Source organism: Natator depressus, chromosome 20 (assembly GCF_965152275.1).
Source record: "Natator depressus isolate rNatDep1 chromosome 20, rNatDep2.hap1, whole genome shotgun sequence".
Classification (NCBI taxonomy): domain Eukaryota; kingdom Metazoa; phylum Chordata; order Testudines; family Cheloniidae; genus Natator; species Natator depressus.
Genome location: NC_134253.1, coordinates 5,041,077 through 5,064,751, shown reverse-complemented (window position 1 = coordinate 5,064,751; position 23,675 = coordinate 5,041,077). Strand labels below are relative to the sequence as shown.

General features: G+C 50.5%; 2 protein-coding genes across 10 annotated transcripts in view; one reads left to right on the top strand and one right to left on the bottom strand.

The window, feature by feature from the left end:
* Positions 1 to 23,675, bottom strand: part of LOC141975147 (uncharacterized) — a 37,752-nt gene that overhangs the window by 7,435 nt on the left and 6,642 nt on the right. The window lies entirely within an intron of this gene.
* LOC141975143 (uncharacterized) lies at positions 10,146 to 19,072 on the top strand. 9 transcript variants are annotated; one of them, XM_074935339.1, is made up of 4 exons: positions 10,146 to 10,439; positions 12,090 to 12,193; positions 14,349 to 15,489; positions 18,033 to 19,072. In XM_074935339.1, exons 2-4 carry the CDS (start codon positions 12,124 to 12,126, stop codon positions 18,085 to 18,087), a joined length of 1,266 nt encoding a protein of 421 aa, XP_074791440.1. In that variant the 5' UTR covers positions 10,146 to 10,439; positions 12,090 to 12,123; the 3' UTR covers positions 18,088 to 19,072. The 9 variants fall into 9 exon arrangements, with proteins under 9 accessions (XP_074791440.1, XP_074791438.1, XP_074791439.1 ...); XM_074935337.1 differs by having other exon boundaries at positions 10,148 to 10,439; positions 14,346 to 15,489; XM_074935338.1 differs by lacking the exon at positions 10,146 to 10,439 and adding an exon at positions 11,043 to 11,236 and having other exon boundaries at positions 14,346 to 15,489.

Below are 23,675 nucleotides of genomic sequence, written 5' to 3'. Positions count from 1 at the left end.
TCCACAATTTCAACAGTCAACTCTTCTTAGTCACAGAAATGTTCCAGTCCTTTTGGCATCTTGCTAATTTCTTGTGGCAATGAGTTCTGCAGGCTAACGACGTGGCATGTGGGGAAAAGTATTTCTTCTGCTCAGTTCTGAATTCAACCATCTTTCGTGTTATTAAGTGTCCCCCTGTTTTTGTGTCATGAGACAGGGAGAACAGACGCTCCAGATCTACCTCCGAGTGACACCCATGGGACGTTTGCACAAAGATAGTGATTTAGCCCAACTCAGCAGTCACTATAAAGTGCTCAGTGTTTTACTAACACATGCAGGACTCCTCAGTGGGGGACTCTGCTGCTACTCCTACCTTCTCCATCGTCTTTCCTCTTTTTCCTTTCTCTCCTTTCCTTGTCTCACTCCCTTCTTCCCTGCAGCAAATCTCAGTCCTCCCATTGGGTTTAACCCCACCCCCCCTTTCACATCCCATCTGGGCTAATACTCGGCAATGAAGTGTTAACATTGACATTTTAAACGAGTCATCATTAGGCACCAGTGTTAACACCCAAATGTTACAAATGGAGGATGGGAGGTTCACACTCTTCAGAGCCAATGTTTCAGGTTGTCTGCAGACATCACTACATTGGGTTACATGTGGTTCAAGATCAGAAATTTATCTTCACACTCATGAGAGCTAGAAACTTAAGGTTTGTGGTTAACACAAAAGCGGAGATTCTGAACATGTCTCACCCACATGAGCATAAATACACGAGGCTAACCTGGCCCGGCCCAGGTGTCCAACACCCTGACCTTAAATCACTACGGAGACAATTTGGACAGGGAAAGCAACTGGGGTGTTGGGTTGCAACTTTCTCGGTGGGAGTGCTTCTCAGCCCCCTCCCACCGTAAAATCCGGTTGCACATAGGCTGTGTTAGGCTCTGGCTACACTGTGGAGCCTACACTTGAGATTGTGTCTACACTTCAAGCACTACACCGACGTGGCTGCAGCTGTGCTGCTGTAGTGTAGACACTTGCTACGGCTATGGAAGAGGTTTCGCCTATCATTGTAGTTAATCCACCTCCTCGACAGGCAGGAGCTAGGTCTAGGGAAGAACTCTTCAATCCACCTAGCAGTATTTACACCAGGGCTTAGGTCGGCTTAACTACATCTCTCAGCGGCCTGAATTTTTCCCACATCCCTGAGAGACTTAGCCAGGTTGACCTAACTTGGAGGTGTAGACTAGGCCCGACAGAAGGAGTTTTTCTGCTGCTGTAGGAACCTCCCCGAACGACAGTAGCTGACAGAAGTCCTCTTCTGCTGACAGAGCTGCGTCTACACTTGGGGTTTTGTGGTTTAGGGCTGTGGGTCAGGGCTGTGGTTCTTTCGCAGCTCTGCCAATATAACTTTTAAGCGTAGACCAGACTTTAGCTACAAGGGCCAGATTTTCAAAATGGTCAGATTCATTTTATGCTCCTAAACAAGGATCAGATTTTCAGAAGAGTTAAGCGCCATGTGCACTGCGCTTTTTTGTAAAACTGGCTCCTCGCTCTGGTGCTGAGTGAAAATCTGACTCGTCCACACACAAAATGTACCACTTTATGCTGGTATAATTAAAGAGGTACAGCCTACCTAGGGTGGATGCAGTTATATCAGTACAGCTATTCCCAGGTGGGATGGGGAATACGTCATACCTGTATAAGACGGCTTTATACCTGTATAAGAACATAAGAACGGCCAGACTGGGTCAGACCAATGGCCCACCAGCCCAGTATTCTGTCTTCTGACAGTGGCCAGTGCCAGGTGCCCCAGAGGGAATGAACAGAACAGGTAATCAAGTGATTCGAATCGTGGAAGTCAACGAATGGCTACGCAGGTGGTGTCGGACAGAAGGCTTTGGATTCTTTGACCATGGGATGGTGTTCCATGAAGGAGGAGTGCTGGGCAGAGACGGGCTCCATCTTACGAAGAGAGGGAAGAGCATCTTTGCGAGCAGGCTGGCTAACCTAGTGAGGAGGGCTTTAAACTAGGTTCACCGGGGGAAGGAGACCAAAGCCCTGAGGTAAGTGGGAAAACGGGATACCGGGAGGAAGCACAGGCAGGAACGTCTGTGAGGGGAGGGCTCCTGCCTCATACTGAGAATGAGGGGCGATCAGCAGGTTCTCTCAAGTGCTTATATACGAATGCACAAAGCCTTGGAAACAAGCAGGGAGAACTGGAGGTCCTGGTGATGTCAGGGAATTATGACGTGATTGGAATAACAGAGACTTGGTGGGATAACTCACATGACTGGAGTACTGTCATGGATGGTTATAAACTGTTCAGGAAGGACAGGCAGGGCAGAAAAGGTGGGGGAGTAGCACTGTATGTAAGGGAGCAGTATGACTGCTCAGAGCTCTGGTACGAAACTGCAGAAAAACCTGAGTGTCTCTGGATTAAGTTTAGAAGTGTGAGCAACAAGAGTGATGTAGTGGTGGGAGTCTGCTATAGACCACCGGATCAGGGGGATGAGGTGGATGAGGCTTTCTTCCGGCAACTCGCAGAAGCTACTAGATCGCACGCCCTGGTTCTCATGGGTGACTTTAATTTTCCTGATATTTGCTGGGAGAGCAATACAGCGGTGCATAGACAATCCAGGAAGTTTTTGGAAAGCGTAGGGGACAATTTCCTGGTGCAAGTGCTAGATGAGCCAACTAGGGGGGGAGCTTTTCTTGACCTCCTGCTCAAACAGGGAAGAATTAGTGGGGGAAGCAAAAGTGGATGGGAATCTGGGAGGCAGTGACCATGAGATGGTCGAGTTCAGGATCCTGACACAGGGAAGAAAGGTAAGCAGCAGGATACGGACCCTGGACTTCAGGAAAGCAGACTTTGACTCCCTCAGGGAGCAGATGGGTAAGATCCCCTGGGGGACTAACATGAAGGGGAAAGGAGTCCAGGAGAGCTGGCTGTATTTCAAGGAATCCCTGTTGAGGTTACAGGGACAAACCATCCCGATGAGTCGAAAGAATAGTAAATATGGCAGGCGACCAGCTTGGCTTAATGGTGAAATCCTAGCGGATCTTAAACATAAAAAAGAAGAAGGTTGGACATATGACCAGGGAAGAGTATAAAAATATTGCTCGGGCATGTAGGAATGAAATCAGGAGGGCCAAATCGCACCTGGAGCTGCAGCTAGCAAGAGATGTCAAGAGTAACAAGAAGGGTTTCTTCAGGTATGTTGGCAACAAGAAGAAAGCCAAGGAAAGAGTGGGCCCCTTACTGAATGAGGGAGGCAACCTAGTGACAGAGGATGTGGAAAAAGCTAATGTGCTCAATGCTTTTTTTGCCTCTGTCTTCACTAACAAGGACAGCTCCCAGACTGCTGCGCTGGGCATCGCAACATGGGGAGTAGATGGCCAGCCCTCTGTGGAGAAAGAGGTGGTTAGGGACTATTTAGAAAAGCTGGACGTGCACAAGTCCATGGGGCCGGATGAGTTGCATCCGAGAGTGCTAAAGGAATTGGTGGATGTGATTGCAGAGCCATTGGCCATTATCTTTGAAAACTCGTGGTGAACGGGGGAAGTCCCAGATGACTGGAAAAAGGCTAATGTAGTGCCCATCTTTGAAAAAGGGAAGGAGGAGGATCCTGGGAACTACAGGCCAGTCAGCCTCACCTCAGTCCCCGGAAAAATCATGGAGCAGGTCCTCAAGGAATCAATCCTGAAGCACTTACACGAGAGGAAAGTGATCAGGAACAGTCAGCATGGATTCACCAAGGGAAGGTCATGCCTCACTAATCTAATCGCCTTCTATGATGAGATTACTGATTCTGTGGATGAAGGGAAAGCAGTGGATGTATTGTTTCTTGACTTTAGCAAAGCTTTTGACACTGTCTCCCACAGTATTCTTGTCAGCAAGTTAAAGAAGTATGGGCTGGATGAATGTACTATAAGGTGGGTAGAAAGTTGGCTAGATTGTCGGGCTCAACGGGTAGTGATCAATGGCTCCATGTCTAGTTGGCAGCCGGTGTCAAGTGGAGTGCCCCAGGGGTCGGTCCTGGGGCCGGTTTTGTTCAATATCTTCATAAATGATCTGGAGGATGGTGTGGATTGCACTCTTAGCAAATTTGCGGATGATACTAAACTGGGAGGAGTGGTAGATACGTTGGACGGCAGAGATAGGATACAGAGGGACCTAGACAAATTGGAGGATTGGGCCAAAAGAAACCTGATGAGGTTCAATAAGGATAAATGCAGGGTCCTGCACTTAGGACGGAAGAACCCAATGCACAGCTACAGACTAGGGACCGAATGGCTAGGCAGCAGCTCTGCGGAAAAGGACCTAGGGGTTACAGTGGACGAGAAGCTGGATATGAGTCAGCAGTGTGCCCTTGTTGCCAAGAAGGCCAATGGCATTTTGGGATGTATAAGTAGGGGCATAGCGAGCAGATCGAGGGACGTGATCGTTCCCCTCTATTCGACATTGGTGAGGCCTCATCTGGAGTACTGTGTCCAGTTTTGGGCCCCACACTACAAGAAGGATGTGGATAAATTGGAGAGAGTCCAGCGAAGGGCAACAAAAATGATTAGGGGTCTGGAACACATGACTTATGAGGAGAGGCTGAGGGAACTGGGATTGTTTAGTCTGCAGAAGAGAAGAATGAGGGGGGATTTGATAGCTGCTTTCAACTACCCGAGAGGTGGTTCCAAAGAGAATGGTTCTAGACTATTCTCAGTGGTAGAAGAGGACAGGACAAGGAGTAATGGTCTCAAGTTGCAGTGGGGGAGGTTTAGGTTGGATATTAGGAAAAACTTTTTCACTAGGAGGGTGGTGAAGCACTGGAATGCGTTACCTAGGGAGGTGGTAGAATCTCCTTCCTTAGAAGTTTTTAAGGTCAGGCTTGACAAAGCCCTGGCTGGGATGATTTAATTGGGGATTGGTCCTGCTTTGAGCAGGGGGTTGGACTAGATGACCTCCTGAGGTCCCTTCCAACCCTGATATTCTATGATTCTATGATCCATCCCCTGTCACCCATTCCCAGCTTCTGGCAAACAGAGGCTAGGGACACCATCCCTGCCCATCCTGGCTAATAGCCATTGATGGACCTATCCTCCATGAACTTATCTAGTTCTTTTTTGAACCTGGTTATAGTCTTGGCCTTCACAACATCCTCTGGCAAGGAGTTCCACAGGTTGACTGTGCATTGTGTGAAAAAACACTCCCTTTTGTTTGTTTTAAGCCTGCTGCCTATTAATTTGGTGATCCCTAGTTCTCGTGTTGTGAGTAAATAACACTTCCTTATTTACTTTCTCCACACCAATCATGATTTTATAGCCCTCTATCATATCCCCCCTTAGTCATCTGTTTTCCCAGCTGAAAAGACCCCATCTTATTAATCTCTGTCAGTGGCAGGGAGGGGAATAGAGGCTGTATCTCCATTGCCTGGGATCCTGATTGTATGTGAGTGCGAAGTCTTATGAATCTCTTCTCATATGGCAGCCGTTCCATACCCCTGTAACTGCAATCACACTTGGGATGCTATTGGTATAATTATATTGCTCAGACACTAGAGTAATGGGAACCAGATAAGTACCTTAAATAGACAGACATAATTGTATTGGTACAAAACCTGTGTAGACCAGGCTTGTGTGTTTGCATGATAATCACCATTTTCCAGTTGCTCTGACCTTTAAGCTGAAATCATCCAGGTCCAATTAATTTTTTTAGGAACAGTTTAGCAAAGCCAGTTCAGGCATTTGTGAAGAGGATGAGAAGGGACGATAAGGTACTTTTCCCACTAGGAAAAAAGAAAGTACTCCTTAGTTATTTATTTTTGGAAGCATTAGCACTTTGGGGCAGAAATTTTCACTTGGGCCATCACCGCCGTGGTTTTCTGAGGCATGCAACATGAGAAGATCCAGGATTTGTGGGCTTGATACAGAAATGACGGGGAAGGGTTCAGTGTTGCCATGCTGTTACCTGCAGCTCTCACGGTCTCAGGATGGAGTCAAACGCAGAGCCTGACTGCAGCCTGACCCAAACCCGATGGGGACAGTGTCAGGTTCAGGATGTCTCTAAAAAAAACCCCTACCCTCTTGGGGTCAGGTCACGTCCTCTCCGATCAGGTCAGGTCAACCTCATTCTGCTGGTGGGGTTAACACGGCAGGGGCAGCGTACCCTACTCCTGATGGCCAACACCACCTTGCTGAGCTCTGAGGGCACTGCAGAGGGAGCATGCTGACTACCCCCCAGAGCTGGCCGCAGACAGATGGCAGGCACAAGGAATGGGATGCTCCCATTGGCCTAGCCCCAGGGATGGGGCAGCAGCAGTGCTGACATAAGTTTTGGGGGGAAGTATCGGGTTTGGGTCAGTTCGGTTCTAAAAATAACTTAACGTTCTCGGTTCAGGTCAGGCTTTAAAATTAGGCTCAAGCAGACTCAGAACTAGATGAAGAAAGAAAAGGTTTTGGCAGGAAATTTCTAATACTTCTGGTTTTAGTCTCCAAACTTTCCAACAATCTTTTTGGTTAAAAAAAAAAAAGTATACTTTTTTTGGGGGGGGGGGGGGAAATCTGGTTGTAGGAAAGGGAATTTAGTTTTCAAAATCCAAATATTTTGACCAAAAAATAGTCAATTCCTGGTTTTTTGTTTTCCTTCCTTTCTCTCCTCTTTCACAATGAAGAACCAGAAATGTCTGACCAAAATTCACTTTTTGGCAGTATAAATTTACATGTCAGTCCTAAAAAGTTTGTTTTTTAAAAAAAAAGTTTTGATGAAAAAAAACAAAAATAAAAACAAAAAACACTCAGCCAGCTCAACGCCACACCTGTGAATGGTTCCTTCTGAACATCAAACTCATTTTCAAGACAGATCGGCACCAACTCTAAGGGCCAGATTTTCAGAGGAACACAGCACTCTGGTTACCCCATACCCTTACCATAAGAATACTTTGCACGTTATATCAGCAGATCTCAAAGCACTCTACAAAAGAGAGATTCCCCATGGACAGGTGGGGAAACTGAGGCACAGAGCAATGAAGTGAGTTGCCCAAGGCCATGCAGCAGGCCAATGGCAGAGCTGAGAATGCAATCCTGCTGTTCCTCAGGCTACCAATAAAGAAGCCCATATATTTAAGCCCTTTACAGGTCCCTTACAAGCAGCACTCAGCCAGAGTTTTGCACCCACACGCAATCAGTATCCAAGGCCCTGGAGATACAGGCTCTATTCCCCTCCCTGCCACTGACCTCCTGCTTGACCTTGGGCAAGCTACCCTCCCCTCCCGTGCCTCGATTTCCACTCCACCCTTGGTCTGTTTAGGCGGGGGGCTCTTTGGGGCAGGGGCTGCCCAGACAGCGCCCACCCAGCCCTGCTCTCAGTTGGGCCCGCTGGGCGTTACCGCAACGCGTTTAATAATCACTCTGAGTTTTATAAGGCCACATAATTTCTTCCGCCTGCAGTAACTGATTGCACGGTTTGGAAGGCACCACGGAGAACAACGCGGCGATGAATCATCCGCAGGAAGGTGCGGCTGGGCCTGGCTGGTCCCAGGTGACACCAGCCACCCACTGATCTCAACCCCAGCTGGCCTGGATTCCCACGCGCTCAGCGGGTAGCTCTCCAGCAGCCGCAGGCCGCCCCCGCTGCCCGGATCGTCCCCTCTCTCCATCCCCAGCAACGCGCCAGGCTCTGCCCCCCCTTCACTCTAATCCCAGCCCTTCCTCACCTCCGTTGTTGGTTTCTGCCTCTCCCCGGGGGCTGCCGCTCCTTGCACCTTCCCAACTCGCCGCTCCAGCTGGGGAAAGCAACTGATTCGGGGTGTCTCCGATAGGGCTCCAGGAGCTCCCAGCTGCTAGACTCAGAGAGCAGGATTAAATGAGTGGCTGGGAACAGGAAGGTCCCTCAGTTATCCAATCCCCCCGGCTGTGATCGCTGGGAGCTGGCAGACCTACCCGCTCCAGGGTTAGAGCCCTGAAGGCACTGGGGGGGGGGGGGCATTAACTATTTACTGTGGGATCAATCGGGTATGGGGCTCCCCTAAGGTGGCGCATGAAATCTCAGCGCGGCAGCGGCTCCAGGGCAGCTCGCATCGGGGCTGGATCATGAAGCAACCCCCAGCGTTAAAACTCCTGCCTGTTGCCACTGAAACTCCCTATTCCGGTTGCTCAGAATTTGCACACACCTTGGGCTGACATTTGCCAGGGCAGGCCTTGGCCCAAGGGTGAATGTCTTGGGGAAGATTTAGCGAAGGTGGGGCAGGGGTGGAGGAGTGGAGAAAAACCACCAGAAAAAAACCGACACCACCCAAAACACTGCGGCTTTTTTAAACAATGGCTCTAAATCTGACCGAAGAACTTCCATGTGCAAATAAAATAATGCTTTAAACACTTTACCCTGGAAATATATTATGGGGCAGGTGGTAGCAGTAGGATAGATAAGGCCCTCAACCTGCAAAGAACTTGTTTTTATTGATTTGTTCTTTTTTATTATTTGTATTACCATAGTGTGGAGGAGCCCCAGTCACAGGCCAGGACCCCACTGCACTTGTATTAGGTGTATTATGGCAGCACTTAGGAGTCTTGGTTAGGAACCAGGGCCAGGTTATGCTGGGCACTGTACATTATTTATTAGGTGTATTATGGTAGTGTGTAGCAGGCCCAGTCGTGGACGGGGATGCCACTGTGCAAGGCGCTGTACAAACACAGAACAAAAAGATGGTCTCTGCCCATCTACATATAAGACGAGAGACACCAGATGACGGAATGCAAGGAGACAACACCGCTCAGCAAACCAGCTGCCTAACTGTGGTCAAGTTTAATAGAGCGACTCATTTTCACAAAGTTAAGCACATGCGTAAGGGCTTGTGAGATCAGTTTCTAACTCAGGTACTGGTCTAGCCCCCATCAGCGTAGTATCTGGGCACAATCGGCAATGATCTTCCCACCCCTTCTGGAATGCATGGCTATTGTTGCTGTTTTACAGATGGGGAAATGGAGCCATGGAGAGGCTAAGGGACTCGCTCAAGGCCACACAGGAAGTCTATGGCAGAGTGGGGAATTGATTGCAGGTCTTCCCAGGCCTAAGCTACTGCGCTAACCACTACACCATCCTTCCTCTCAAGCTTGAAGTAGTGGGTTCTGCTTCACAGGAGCGTTAAACACAGTGGTTAAGGTATGTGTGCGGGTAGGGGAGGGTTTGCCAGGGGGTCACAGACCCCAAACCAGGTAACTGAGTGGCACGCTTTAAGCACTGTCTGACCAGTCAGATTCTCGTTGGTCCTGCTAGACCTCCCCACCCTTTTTTTCAGGTCACTTTAAGCACAGGATAAACCTTTGTTTTGTGAAATCCGCACTGGCCAAATCCCCGGGTTCAAAAATCATGGTTCAGGCCTGAAAAATCATGACATTAAACCATTATGCTCAGTGGTTTGAGCATTGGCCTACTAAACCCAGGGTTGTGAGTTCAATCCTTGAGGGGGCCATTTAGGGGTCTGGGGCAAAAATTGGGATTTGGTCCTGCTTTGAGCAGGGGGTTGGACTAGATGACCTCTTGAGGTCCCTTCCAACCTGGATATTCTATGATTCTATGATTATTTGGAGGTTCTTTTATTTGCCTCCTTTTGGCATCCTGCTTCCCAGCTCTTCTCTGCAATCCTCAGGACTAGAAATGTACCTTTAAAAAAAAAAAAAAAAAGCTGAGAGTCTCCCATAATAACAGGACTCCAGAAGCTTGGGCTTTAAGAAAACCACCAAATATCATGATGCCTGGGACAAAATTGCAGGAGCTGATAATGCCATAAAAATCCCCTCAAAATGCCAATAAAGGAAAGGTGGTGGGTACAAAAAATGTAACACTATTTGGGTTTTTCACAGTGGGGCTTCCTGAAAAAATATGTTGCCAGAAGGAGAGTAATAAGAGTTCCAAAATCGCCGCTTCTCCTCAGACAGTTTTTCCTAATATTTAGCCTAAATCTCTCTTGCTGCACTCAAAGACCTTTCCCTTTAACTTCCCTTTCCCATGCTTTTAAAGTTTCGGCCTGGCAAAGAGAAACAGGCGACTGGGCTGGGGGGCGGGCACAGACTCTGACCTCCTTCCCCCCACGGATCCATTTCGTAGCTTGAAGCTAGCAGGGACCATTAGATCATCCAGTCTGGCCACTGTATTTCACCCAGTTCCCCGACCTGCTCTAGGGGTTAGGTGCAGAGGGTGGGACAGGCGCACTGGCCACTGCATGGGGTGGTCAGTTTGGCCCTAGAAGTGTTTTCACCCTTTTAAAGGCTTAAACCCATAGAGATCCTCCAGCTCTCCCGGTGCGGGGCAGGAGGGGGGATTTAATGCAGCAAGGACCTTCCTGTTGCCTGAATCCTGGCGGTGTCTGATCTCTGCTACTGGCAGCCCCTGCTGCCTGGATCCCCCAGCTCCAGCGGGGACGCCGCTCTGCCCGGAGAGCCCAAGAGACTCACGCAACCCCCAGCAGGAGCGGTGAGTGGGGCGGAGAGGATCCGATCCTGGGGGAGGCCGCCCTAGGGGAGGGGAAAAGCAAAGGAAGAGGAGAGGACGGCTGCTGCCTGGAGCAAGCAGCCAGAGGAGAAACGGGATCAGGCCCTGGGTGGCAGCTGGGGCAAGGAGGAAGGAGGAGGTCCAGCTGTCTGAAACAGAGATAACACGGTGAGGGGGCGATGCAGCCTTCAGCCCTGTCGTTCCCTCCAGCCAGTCTTTCCGTGCCTCGGTTTCCCTGTCAGCAACGCAGGGATGGTAACGCCGCCCTCACACTGCAGGGTGGTGTGGGATCAGTGGGGCAGGGCTGGTAAACGCTTTGAGATGCTCGGGTGGAAGGTGCTGCAGAAACTGGTGAAAAAGGATGTAAGCAGAAATGATTGTGTATTACAACAGCGCCCTGCGCTCGGGGACCTGTGGTACCGGGTGCTGCCCAGAGCGGGAGACACTCCTGGTCCCAAAGAGAGCACCTCCTAAATAGACAAGACAGGCAAAGGGTGGGAGGGAAACTGAGGCACGAGTGGGGGAAGTGACTTGCCTAAGGTCATGCACAACAGTTTGGTAGCAGGTCTGGGAGTGGAACTCAGGACTCCTGGGACCCAGCCACTAGACCACCCGCAGCCTCCCAGACATGCAAAAAGCAGCCATGGCAAATGTGTTGTTATAGCAACTCCTCTCCTTGCTTATTAGCAGGATTTGAACACCTGATCCTGTGCATCATAGGACTGAACTGCAGTCACTCAAGCTGAAGGCCTAAGTCTGCTACTTGTTATTAATAGCAGGTAGTTATCCTCTATGGACCATTCACAGAGCCAAACACGTCATACGCTGTGATTAGGGCTACATGCACGCTGGAGCAATTGCTCATGGACTGACTGCTCCTTATGGAGCAGCAGCTGTGCTCGACCCCAGAAGGGACGCAATCAGAACAGAGAGACTCATGACCACCCTCTATGGCTAGATGGTGGCGGTGGTAAGGTGGGGTTGCAGTACAGTAAAGGATGAGAGCCAATGGATAGATCTGGATGACAAAGGGGGAAGGTGGCTGGCTGGCCCAGGTTCTGTGGAGTTGATTATTTAAACACTGGTGAGGTTTTAATGTAACTGTTTTTATTATACAGTTAATTATATTAGGGCGCTTAGAGCCTTCTGGTAGATTTGGGTGATTTTTTCAGCCAATTTCTGGTGAAAAATGCAGAATTGGCGACACCAAAACTTTTCACAATTTTGTGTCGATTTCGCCAAATTGTTTGTGTCAAAAAAAAACCCCTCTAAAAAAATTCAGAAAAAAATCAAAACATTTCCTTTTGACATTTTCGAAACAAAGGGTTTCAATTTATCAACATTTTCCTGAATTTTATTCAAACCATCCAAACCATTAAAAAATGTTTGAAAGAAAAACAAACCTGCTTTGTTCAACCTGCAGTGATTGTGTTTTCAATTTGTCAAAAATTTTGCAAAAACTGTTCAACCAAAACTGAGCATCTTTTCTTTTTCATTTTTTTGGAATTTGCCAGAGAGCCAAACAATCCATTTTGTCAGCCAGCTCTGCCTCCAATAGATAAATAAGCCACTGCTCTGCGGATGTTTAACAAGTCACAGCACCTCCTGTTACCTCCCACCCTTCTTTCGCAGGTGGTGTGTTCCTAATTCTGACACCGTCTCTCGCATGGAAGAACCCTGTGTCTCAATTCTCCGGGACCCCAGCAAAAGGCTGAATCCAAGAGGTGCCTGCAAAGGTAATGAATAATCAGAACTAGAATGAGGGGGAGTGTTTGGATTGTTTCTGGAGGATCCCAAGTGGTTATTAGGCTTGATCTTCTCTCTCTGTGTGTGTGTGTGTGTGTGTGTGTGTGTGTGTGTGTGTGTTAACTAAGAAACAAGATTAGTTTTCACAGTAGCAGCCGTGTTAGTCTGTATCCGCAAAAAGAAAAGGAGGACTGTAGCTCACGAAAGCTTATGCTCAAATAAATTTGTTAGTCTCTAAGGTGCCACAAGTCCTCCTTTTCTTTTTAAGATTAGTTTTGTGGCGCGAGAAACTTAGTTTCATGTGTCATACGGAGTCAGAGATCATCACAATGGGCCCTTCTGGCCTTGAAATCTATGAATCTTTGTGGACATCAATAATGAAGGTTACGTCATCCAATCAGAGAACAGAAATGATACCATTTGATTTTGGTGACCAGTTGCACAGTGGTAAAATCCGGTCAAGGCCAGGGGACCAGGCCAGGCCAGGCCAGGGGGCCAGCACTGGGTCTATGGACTACTTAATTCCCCCTTCAGCCCTAGTAGTTCAATGGGTCATGAGTGCGCCTCTGCACTGCAGTGAATTTCACCCACTGTGAATAGTGAATGCTTGTCTGAGTATTTGCATGAAGTTCACAAGTAACAGTGATTTGAGGGCTGGAAAAATTGGAGTAGGGAGAAGGTAGGGAGGTAATTTTACCTGGGTATATGGCATTGCTGAGACTGGTACTGGAAGACTGCATCCAGCGCTGGTGTCCACATTTTAAACAGACTTTGAACAACTGGAGAGGGTGAGGAGAGTCACAAAAATGATTTGGGGGCTGGATAAAATGCCCTACTGTGAGAGACTGACAGAGGTAGGTCTGTTTAACTTAACAAACAGAACATCCAGACGTGACTTGATTACAGCGTACAAAGTACCATCCCAGGGAGAAAATACTGGATACTGAAGGTCTCTTTAATCTAGCGGAGAAAGGCAGCGGTCTCCGGTCCAGTGACTCCGTTCTTCGTTATTTCCTGGTAGGCTTGGGCATTCCCGGTGCTCGTACTAAAACTGAACGGTTTGCTCGCCTCGCACCGGAGATTTTCCAAAATCTGGCTGTGCTCCTGGGAGCTGCAGGCTTGGCAAAGGATTTTCTTCTGCTTGGTGGCTAGTGCAAACGCAGGAGGTGGTTCACGGCATTTGCAGCTCACGGGTCAGAATAAAATGGAACGGTTAAACGCCGAGCTGCTCTGTTTGAACTGGGGGATTGCTTCCATTTCCTGGGAGTCGATTGGCTACTCTTGGGATAGCAAGGTCAAAGAACGCCGGCCCATGGGACTGTGGGATAGGATTGGCTGACTCAGGGTCTGAGTCTAGGGGGCCCGGGGTCTAGCTGCGTCCTCACTGCAAAACGATGGAGTTTGGGCCCGAGTCCCAGCTGGACCCACAGGCTCAAACCCGTCCTCCAATGGGGTCCGGGGGTCCAGGCCTGAGTCAGACAGAGTTGTGTGTAGATGGAAGTGTGGGTTGGGCGCAAGCTTGAGTCTGAGCCCAAATTTACATTGCAGTGTAAACGCACCCTTGGGATAGGTCTACACGGCCATAAACAATCCATGCCACCAAGTCTCAGAGCCTGGGTCAATTGACTCGGGCTCACTGGGCTCAGGCTGCAGGGCTAAACATTGTAGTGTAGATGTTTGGACTCAGGCTGGAGTCTGAGCGCCGAGATCCAACCCCCTTGTGGGGATTCAGAGTTGGCCTTCAACCAGCCCAAGTCTGACCATCTACACTGCAGTTTTTAGCCCCATAGCCTGAGCCCCGCAAGCCCGAGTCAGCTGACCCTGGCAGCCACAGCTGTGCCGTGGGTCTTTTATTGCCACGTAGATATACCCTTAGTTTCTGTGCCTCAGTTTCCTCATCTGTACAATGTAGGTAATAGCACTGCCCTGCCTCGCCGCGGGTTGTGAGGATAAATGCATTAAAGAGTGTGAGGTGCTCAGATACAGAGGTGATGGGGAGCATAGTAAATACCTTAGGTAGAGTGGGGTGAGGAAGTTATCCTGGGGTCATCAGGAGTGGGGGAGAGGGATTGTAGTATCAGGGACCATGTCAGCACTTTAAAGAGCACTGTAGCCATGTCTGAATTCTCCTTTTCATTCCAGCAGATCACCAGATCCTGAGCCAAACTGAAGAGGAGACCCCGCAGCGGGAAGGCACTGGGAAAGCAGAGAGAACTGGAGGGGACGTCTCGCAGCAGATCCAGCCTGGGGCAGGGGGAAACCCTGTGGAGCAGGATCACCATGCCTCCACCACCGCACTGGGGGCTGGGGAAAACTCCACAGAGCGGGATCTCCAAGATGTCACCACCAGGAGACCTGGAGGGGACATCTCCCAGCAGAGCTTGTGTGGGGCTGGGGAAAACCCCACTGAGCGGGATCTCCTAGACCCACTGGCATCCCGGCGTCCCAGCACCTGTGCCGACTGTGGGAAAACCTTCAGCCTGAGCTCGAATTTGCTGCGTCACCGTCGTGCCCACCTGGGTCAAAAGCCCTACCGGTGCGTTGAATGCGGCAAGGCCTTCGCCCAGAGCCAGCACCTCCTGGCCCACCAGCGGGTCCACACGGGCGAGCGTCCCTTCCTCTGCACCCAGTGCGGGAAGAGCTTCTCCCAGAGCCAGCACCTGCGCACCCACCGGCAGACCCACGGGGGCCAGCGGCCCCACCAGTGCCCCGAGTGCGGGCAGAGCTTCAGCCAGACCTCCAACCTCCTCAAACACCGCCGGGGCCACCTGGGCCACAAGCCTTTCCGGTGCGCCCAGTGCGGCAAAGGCTTCGGGGAGAGCTCCACCCTGATCCGCCACCAGCGCACCCACACCGGCGAGCGGCCCTATCGCTGCCCGGCCTGCGGCAAGGCCTTCAGCCAGAGCTCCAACCTCCTCAAGCACCAGCGCACCCACACCGGCGAGCGGCCCTACCGCTGCGGCGACTGCGGCAAGGCCTTCGGCAAGAGCTCCGCCGCCATCCTGCACCAGCGCACCCACACCGGCGAGCGGCCCTACCCCTGCCCCCAGTGCGGCAAGCGCTTCAGCCAGCGCCCCCACCTGGCCGCCCACGGCCGCGTCCACACCGGCGAGAAGCCCTTCGCCTGCCCCCAGTGCGGCCGCATCTTCAGCCAGAGCGCCACCCTGAGCCGGCACCGCCGCACGCACCGGCAGGAGGGGGAGCAGGCAGGGGAGGTGCCCCGGCCAGGAGGAGACCGGGGGGCGGAGAAGGAGGCGCTGTGCGAGAGCAGTGCGCGGCCGGGGGAGTGCGTGGCCGAGGGGCACCGATTCATAAGCTCTGGGGGGAGGGGCGACAACCGCAGCGGTTGTTGAGCCTTGAGCCAGGGTAAAATGCGTGGACAGCACCGAGGTGGGGGGACAGAGAAGCTCTGGCAGGGGGGCGGTGCTAATGGGGGCACACAGAGAGCCTGGTGCGTAGAGTAAAGGGGGAACGGGGCACACAGAGCCCCTGGCAGGGGGGAGGGAGAGATGGGGGGGCACACAGAGCTCCTGGCAGGGAGGAGGGAGAGATGGGGGGGCACTCAGAGCTCCTGGCATGGGGGAGGGAGAGATGGGGGGGCACTCAGAGCTCCTGGCACGGGGGAGGGGGAGATGGGGGGGCACTCAGAGCCCCTGGCAGGGAGGAGGGAGAGATGGGGGGCACACAGAGCCCCTGGCAGGGGGGAGGGAGAGATGGGGGGCACACAGAGCCCCTGGCAGGGGGGAGGGAGAGATGGGGGGCACACAGAGCCCCTGGCATAGAGGGTTAATTGGGGATACCCATTAACCCAGAGCCCCTGGCATGGGGGCAAGAGGAGAATAAGGGGCACACAGAGCCCCTGGCTTGGCGGTGTCATGAGGGACCCATAGAGCCCCGGCCTTGTGGGAGGATGTGAAGGGGGGTGTTGCAGGGGGTTCCTGAAATAGAGATAATGGAGTGGCTGATATGGGACTTGATTAACAGAGTTAAAGAAGGGTAATATAATTAATGCCCATCAACATGGGTTTATGGAAAATAGATCCTGTCAAACTAATGTGCTATATATTTTTGAGGAGGGTACAAGTTTGCTTGATGAAGGTAATCGTGTTGACGTAACAGACTTAGACCCCTGGAAGGTGTCTGAGTTGGTACTGTACGACATTTTGATGAAGAAAACTAGAATGCTATAAAATGAACACAGCCCACATTAAATGGTTTAAACCCTGGGTGATTGATCGGTCTGCAAATGTAGCTATAAACAGGGAATCATCATCATCAGCTGGGTCTATGTCTAGTGGCGTCCCGCAGGGATCAAGTCTTGGCCCTAACCTGTGTCACATTTTTACCAGTGTCGTGGAAGAAAACAGAAAAGCATCACTGATGATGTCTGCAGATGACACACACACTGGGGGGAGTGGTTAACAGTGAAGGGGACAGGTTACTGATACAGAGCGAGTTGGATCGCTTGCTAAGCTAATGCAAGCAAACAATGTGCATTATAATAGGACTACATGTAAACGTATACCTCTGGGAACAAAGACTGTTGGCCATAGTTACAGGATGGGGGACTCATTCCCGGGAAGCAGTGATTCTGAAAAGGCTTTGGGGGTTGTGGTAGATAATGAGCTCCCGATGCAATTGGCTAATACAATCCTTGGATGCATAAACAGGGGAATCTTGAGTAGGAACAGTCGTGGTGTTTTACCTCTATGTTTGGCACTGGTGCGAGGGGGTGGCCAGATGTCTGGTTTTCAACTGGAAAGTCCAGTCAAAAAGGGAGCCTGACACTGACACCCAAAGTCCAGTTACTGCGGGCAGGGAGGCACCAGGTCATCACCTGCGCCAGCCCTTACTCAGCAGGGGCCACCTCCTACCTGCCACAGCTCCCAGCCTCCGCTCTGCAGGCGAGTCCCACCCGACCCAGGAGAGGAGAGGGGAAAAGCAGCGAGTGAGGTGGGGCTGGGGGAAGAGGAGCAAATGCGGGCAGGGTCTTGGGGGAAGAGGCAGGGCAGGGGAGGGACCTCCAGGAAAAGAGGTGGGGCGGGGGAGGTTCCAGCACTCCTGCTGGAGTGTCCGGTTTTTAAATATTACAAAGTCTGGTGCGTGCTGCTGGAATCCTGGGTCCGGTTCTGCTGTCCACAGTTCAAGACGGCTGTGGATAAATTGGAGCTGGTTCAGAGATGAGCTAGGAGAATACTTAAAGGTTTAGAAAACATGCCTTATAGTGAAGACTCAAGGAGCTCAATCTAGTTAGCTTAACAAAGAGATTGATTACAGTCTGGAAGTTCCTACACGGGGAACAAAATTTGACCATAGCAGGCTATTCAATCTAGCAGACAACTATATAACAGGAGCCAGTGGCTGGAAGTTGAAGTGAAACAAATTCAGATGAGAAATAAGGCAGTTTTTTTAACAGTGAGGGTAAGTAACCATTGGCTCATCTTAGCAGCATGGGAAATTTCAGCTCACAAGGTTTAAGTCTGGCAAAGTTATAAGCAACTGAAAACACTTCTTATAGGGTTGCGAGTTCAATCCTTGAGGGGGCCATTTAGGGATCTGGGGCAAAAATTGGGGATTGGTCCTGCTTTGGTGCGACTAGATGACCTCCTGAGGTCCCTTCCAACCCTGATAGTCTATGATTAACCTTAACTAGACGTGTCGCTACTGACTTATAATAAAGATGTGGCTGAAGAATACATGTCCAAATCCTGCCAAGCAAACAGGAGGCTCTTGTGGAAAATGACGTATTCCAGATGGTTACTAATGATACCGGCCAGGCTGAATTTTTAAACATCTAAAGAATTGTTACTATTGTCTGTATCTCCGCAGGGCTACTCCGGCCTGTGACATACCTTGGACTGCGGAAACAGCGTCACAGATGTAAAGACCGGGCGCTAGCTCAAAGCTCCAGTAACCATACCTCCAACTGGTGGTATTTCTATCACAGTAGGCTCCAGAACATGGTGGGCGTTGTACAGATTTTGTTTTCCCCCTTCTCTTCTCTTATGTTATTTCTTGACTGACTTCCTATCCTCAGGGATTGTTTTCTTCTTTGGGAGAGAAGCGAGAACGGCAGAACTAAAGACTTCCTAGTGCTAGTGGATGGCGGGGGAATTGAACCTGGGACTTATGGATCTTGAAGCGTGGGCCTGCACTGTCCGAGCGAAAAGAGCATCTTCACTCAGCCAAGGCTGTTACGTGCTGATATAACCTCCCAGCTACCTCGGGAAGGCACCAGCACACAGCTCTGAGTGTGGGTTAAATCAGCTTCTCTTCTAAGCGTTGATTTAAAGCAGCAGGCCACATGGACTTAAACAGAAAGACTGCGTGAAAGAATATTCCTGGCACTTAAAAAAAAAAAAAATCAACTGCAAGGCTGGACTGGCTGATACGCCCAACACCTCCGTGAGCTGCTGCCGCCTGGAGAGATGGCTGAGAGGCAGAGGAGAGGGGTGAAAAGCAAAGGAACCAGACCCAGGATCAAAATTTGCCCAGTTGTTCGTCTTTCCTCTTGCATGCGTGGGTCTGCGGTGTGGCAGTAAATGGGCAGAACAAAGGAGGGTTACGGGGCAGCATCACGACACCCCCTAGTGGGGTGGGCATCGGGGCTGGGATCTCGGCGTCCTGATGCTAAATGGGTCAGCGTCTACTGCCCGAGTGAAGCTGGTCCAGCAGGGTTGTGTATATGGTCCTGCCGCTAGCCGGGGACGCAGCCACACTGTCTGCCAGGGTGGGATGCGACAGAGATCACAGATGTCATTTCATTTACTGGCCAAATGAGCTGGGGTTTTGGCCTCCTGCTCAGCTGTGACCTGGGAAAGCCACCGGCTGACCCAGCTTTTAAGCGAATAAAACACGTCCAATTATCACCAACCAGACCCTGTTTATTTGATAGATACGACTGGTCTCTGCTTTTCTGTTGCTCCTCCCCCTGCCCCACAGACAGAGCAGTAACGGTGGGGGCCTGCCTGGGCCCATAGCTTTGCCCATGGCATTGCATTAATTCTGTTAATGGTACAGGTATGGTCAGAGGGGCAGCAGCTGCTCCCAGCTCAGCATCCAGAGCTGCTGCAGGTGAAGTAGCAGGCCCCTTAGCTCCATCTCCACCTCCACGAGTCAATCACCTGTTTAAAAATCCCAGGGTCCAGATCGGGGCAAACATTTGAAATTCCTAATCAAATACAAATTTTCTAGCACCACCGGTCGCACGCCACTGGCAACAGCCACCCTTTGAACCCACTGATCTGAGCGAGGCGCAGAACGCCTGGCTTTTGGGGCCCGTTGCACCGGCAGATGACGGTAGGTTTTAAGTGGAACGCTCGCTTTTAAGGCTGTCTCATGGCGGGATGCAGCCAACCCAGATCTGCAGCCTGTAAAGGCTTAATTGGGCTGGGGAGCTTGGAATAAGGTGACTCCAGGAGCTGAAGGAAAACAGCAACTCCGGCATGTCTGTTCCTATGAGCCCCAGCCTCTTCCTAAGCTTCCTCAAGCGTGCCCAGTAGGGGGGCCAGGGGGGCCCCTGGGGGGGCCAGGAGTAGGTTTCAGGGGGACCACAAAGCAGGGCCAGTGTTGGACCATGGGCCCAAGCAGTTGCCCTGCTTGCTACCCCCTAATGCCAGCCCTGGCTTTTAGATGCAGAAAACCAGGTATTGTGGCGAAGTTTTTACAGCGTATGGGGGGTGGGGGGGAGAAAACGGTTGAAAACCCCTGCAGTAGGCAACCACCCCTGCCTGGACCGCTATGCAGCCTCGTGAGCTACTCCCACATGCAGGGCGAGGCTGACAAGGTGCTGCCGGCTGCATAACCCTCTAGCAAAGTGAGATGGGGGGGGAGGAAAGCCTCCCCAGCCTCCAGCACCAAATGGGCCCTCGGTGGGCCTGATGTGAGTGGCAGTTCCCACCAAAATCAATAGGGCCATTGCTCGGCCAATAAAAATAAAGCCTGGGGGCTGAGATATGTGCTGGCCCGCGGCTGGCCTGCCCTTGACACCAGGGTGCAAACGCTGTGCAGGTGAGTAGCCTGGTACCTTGCTGCTCATTTCCCACCTGCGTGGCATGAGGTGAGACACACAGTGATGGAGAATTGAGCCGATTATTGGGGTTCTTTCCCCCTCTTTCCTGTTTTTTTTCCTCCCTTTGCTCATGTTTTCTATTAACTAAGTCCAGTCCTGCCCCCGGCTCTCTGCGGCAGGTTCTGGCAAGAGCCCTGAGTGGCAGGGACAGGAAGGAAGGGGCTGAACTCCAAATCCCGGGAGAGTGGAGGAAGGTCTTGAATTTGTAATACATGAGGGCAGCAGATAACTGCGGAGGTGTAACCCCCTGAAGTGTGTTGCAAGTCACACCCAGTCTCTGCTCCACAGCGCTCGGCAGGGAGTCACAACTCTTCAGCTCACGCTGGAGTGGCTCATGCTTTTAGCGCTGGCGTCCCTGGTTCAGTCCCCTGTGTGGCGGCTCTCACAGAAGCTAGAATGCAGAGGAACAGGGAAAGCAAAACCCCAACTTCTCGGGGATCTGGTGGATGGGAGCGTACGGGTGCTGCTGCAGCCCTGGCTTCCATCCACACAGAGTCAGAGTGAAGGCCTGTCTACACTTAAAATGCAAAAGCTGCACTTAGTAGCAGTTCAGTGTAGACACTACCTCCTCTGATGGGAGGGGTTCTCCCGCTAGTGTACGTAATCCATCTCCCTGAGAATTCTCTCCATTGACCTAGCGCTGTCTACACAGAGGAACATAGTTATGTCGACTTGTCTAGTGTAGACCAGGCCTGAGATTTCAAAGTCATATGAACCGGTTTGGTGACCCCACTCCTGTAAGAATGAAGGGGAACTTGGCCCCAAATCCTCACAGCCTTGTTGCAAAATCTCATCCCAAGAGAGCTCAGTGGCGCCTAGTCTCACAAGTGTTGTTACTTTCCTTGAAGCCCCACCTCCAGGAGTCATGAGGCTCAGGCTCCCTTTCAAAAGTCAGTGTCTAGCCCTCGTGGTTGTGGAGAAAAGCTGGAAAGCAGGACCCCTATACGCCCTAACAGCAAATTAAAAGCACATCTACAATTTATTATTGATTTTTACATCTCAAGATTTTTAGGCCATTCTGATGCTTTGGTGGTGGGGGGCTCATGATTTTTGATCACTCGGGGTTGGCAATATTCGAATTTAAGGCAAAGACAAGAATGAAACCAGATCCCATGGAACAGGTTTGGTTTTGTTTTTAATTAAAAAAACTGTCGCCACTCGTTTATTCAACTGAAATCCTACAAGTTATTCAACATCTACCAGCAGCCGTTTGTCTACACTTTTATCCTGGCTTCTAGGGCAAGACTCGGGCACCGGATGGTGCAAGGGATGTTCCTGACCGGCATGCCAACTGCTCTGCTCGCAACAGCAGCAAACTCTCCACAAGAGAGTTTTAAACTGACCCCAGCTGCCGGCTGGGAGCAATGGAAATGGATGCGCCTCCTTCTCCAGCTGCGACCGGGCGATTGCTCTCGAAGACCACTGATGCGAGTAACCTACCGCTCATTTAAAAAGAAAAAGAGACACCGAGACGCTGCAGAAGTGACTAGCATATAAATGCGACTATGCTTGTCCTAGTTTTTCCTCTAATTAAAGAACAGGCCGGCTTCTGCTGCTCCATCCCCTGCTAAGGAGACCCGGCCTCCACAAGACATCCCCTTGAAATTAGAGGAATATGGAGTGGGGGTGGGGGTTGGCTGCCTATACGTAGACTGACGCGGTGGAATCCCATGTGGACACTCTTAATTCAGTTTTGCCCAGAGCATGGTTAGTGGGAACCAGATTAATTGTGGGTTAAGGGAGGAAGGATCATGGGAGTTTGACCCCATGTCCCACAATGGCATTAGCCACCGGCAGGTATCCCACAATCTATTGCAAAAATTCCCAGAATGTGCAGCCGCAGCTTGGCACCCTGGGATGCTCCGTTACACACTTGTATCAGTACAGGGCGGACGCAATGCTTTGCGAGCAATGTAGCTCAAAGCAGGGCATGTACATAATCGGCTTAAACCAAATCCAAATCTGTTCTAGCCTCTGCTGCAGTCACTCCTCATCAGACGCTGGGATTGGCAGTAGGTGCTTAAGGGAGTTAGGTGCCTGATTCTCATTGGAATCAATAGGAATTGGGCACCTCATTCAGCATCTCGGCCTTAAACTAACTGGCTCTACTCTGAACCGGAGATGAGTCTTTGGATAGTTTGGATCGGGATTTGAACCTCCAGAGTTCAGGGTTTCCACTGAAGAACTTCTCATCCCCATGTTACTTTGTATCTACCTAGGAACCTATTCTACCCTAGCTATATCGTTAACCATGCTACTCTAGTAAATCCTATGTACACTGACACTGTATCTTATAGTTACCTAAGCTAAGTTTGCCTCAGACATTAAAAAGAAACCTGTCTCTATTACAGTGATATACATATGTGCATGTGGGAATACCCTCATTCAAGATCCAGATCTCGGTCTTTCACCAAACAGGTACCAGCTCGATACAGCCTCGGTATCCCTTTCCATCGGAACTCAAGTCCCTTCTGCTAGTGATTTTGTCCATCCTCCAAAGTTTCCGCTAGACTCTCGGTTTCTGAACTTTGGTTCACGACGCAATTGATGTTTTGTTGGGTTTTTGGACAGTTAAAATCTTGGATTCTGGTGATTGTTTTCATGATCAAATTCCAGTTTTCTCCAGAGCATGTGGCCATGACAGTAGTCATCAAAGGCTGATGTTTACGGACCGCACCATTCTCTACTTATGCGGTCTTGTTTCATAGGTTTCCTAGAGTTGGGGTTTTTCCCCACCTGTGTCTTCGTCTAAATCTCCAAGAAACTCCTTTAATTTTATCCCCCAGGATCTTCTCAACTTGCTTGCCATTTTGTGCTTGGATCCTGTGGATGTCTTCTTGCTTTGATAGGTGCCATTGAGTTTGGATCTAAGCCAGTTCAGATTGAGTAGCTATCCTGAGTAGCTCAGTGAGATCCCAGAACCTTTGAAGGTTCCTCTTCACTCACTGTGATGGTCTCCAGATTTCCCAGACACCATCTTAAGAACATTCATCTCATGAAAAGACTCTACCTTTTATTTAAAAAAAAAAAAAAGGGGGGGGGAAATTGTTATTTTTCTTTAGTTCCAGCCCTTTTTCAAAGGAGTTGTCCTTGTTTAAATATTTACAGCAGGTCTCTCGGCATTCCAAGCGATCTTCCTTGACTTGTCCCATAATTTGGACCACTTTGGTTTTGCTGTGGCCATCACATGTTCCTGCACCCAGATCCTCATTTGTTTGGAAATTCTCTGGCCTGTGTCATGCAGAAGGTCAGACAGGCGGTTCAGGGTGGTCCCTTCTGGCTTTAAAATCTGAATCTATGAATTCCCAGCCTTCTGCTCTGCAAAGTCCATCATCAAATTGGTGACTTTGCTGCTACTCTTCCCTTTCCCAATCTTCTAGGATTCCTTATGGCTCCCTTTA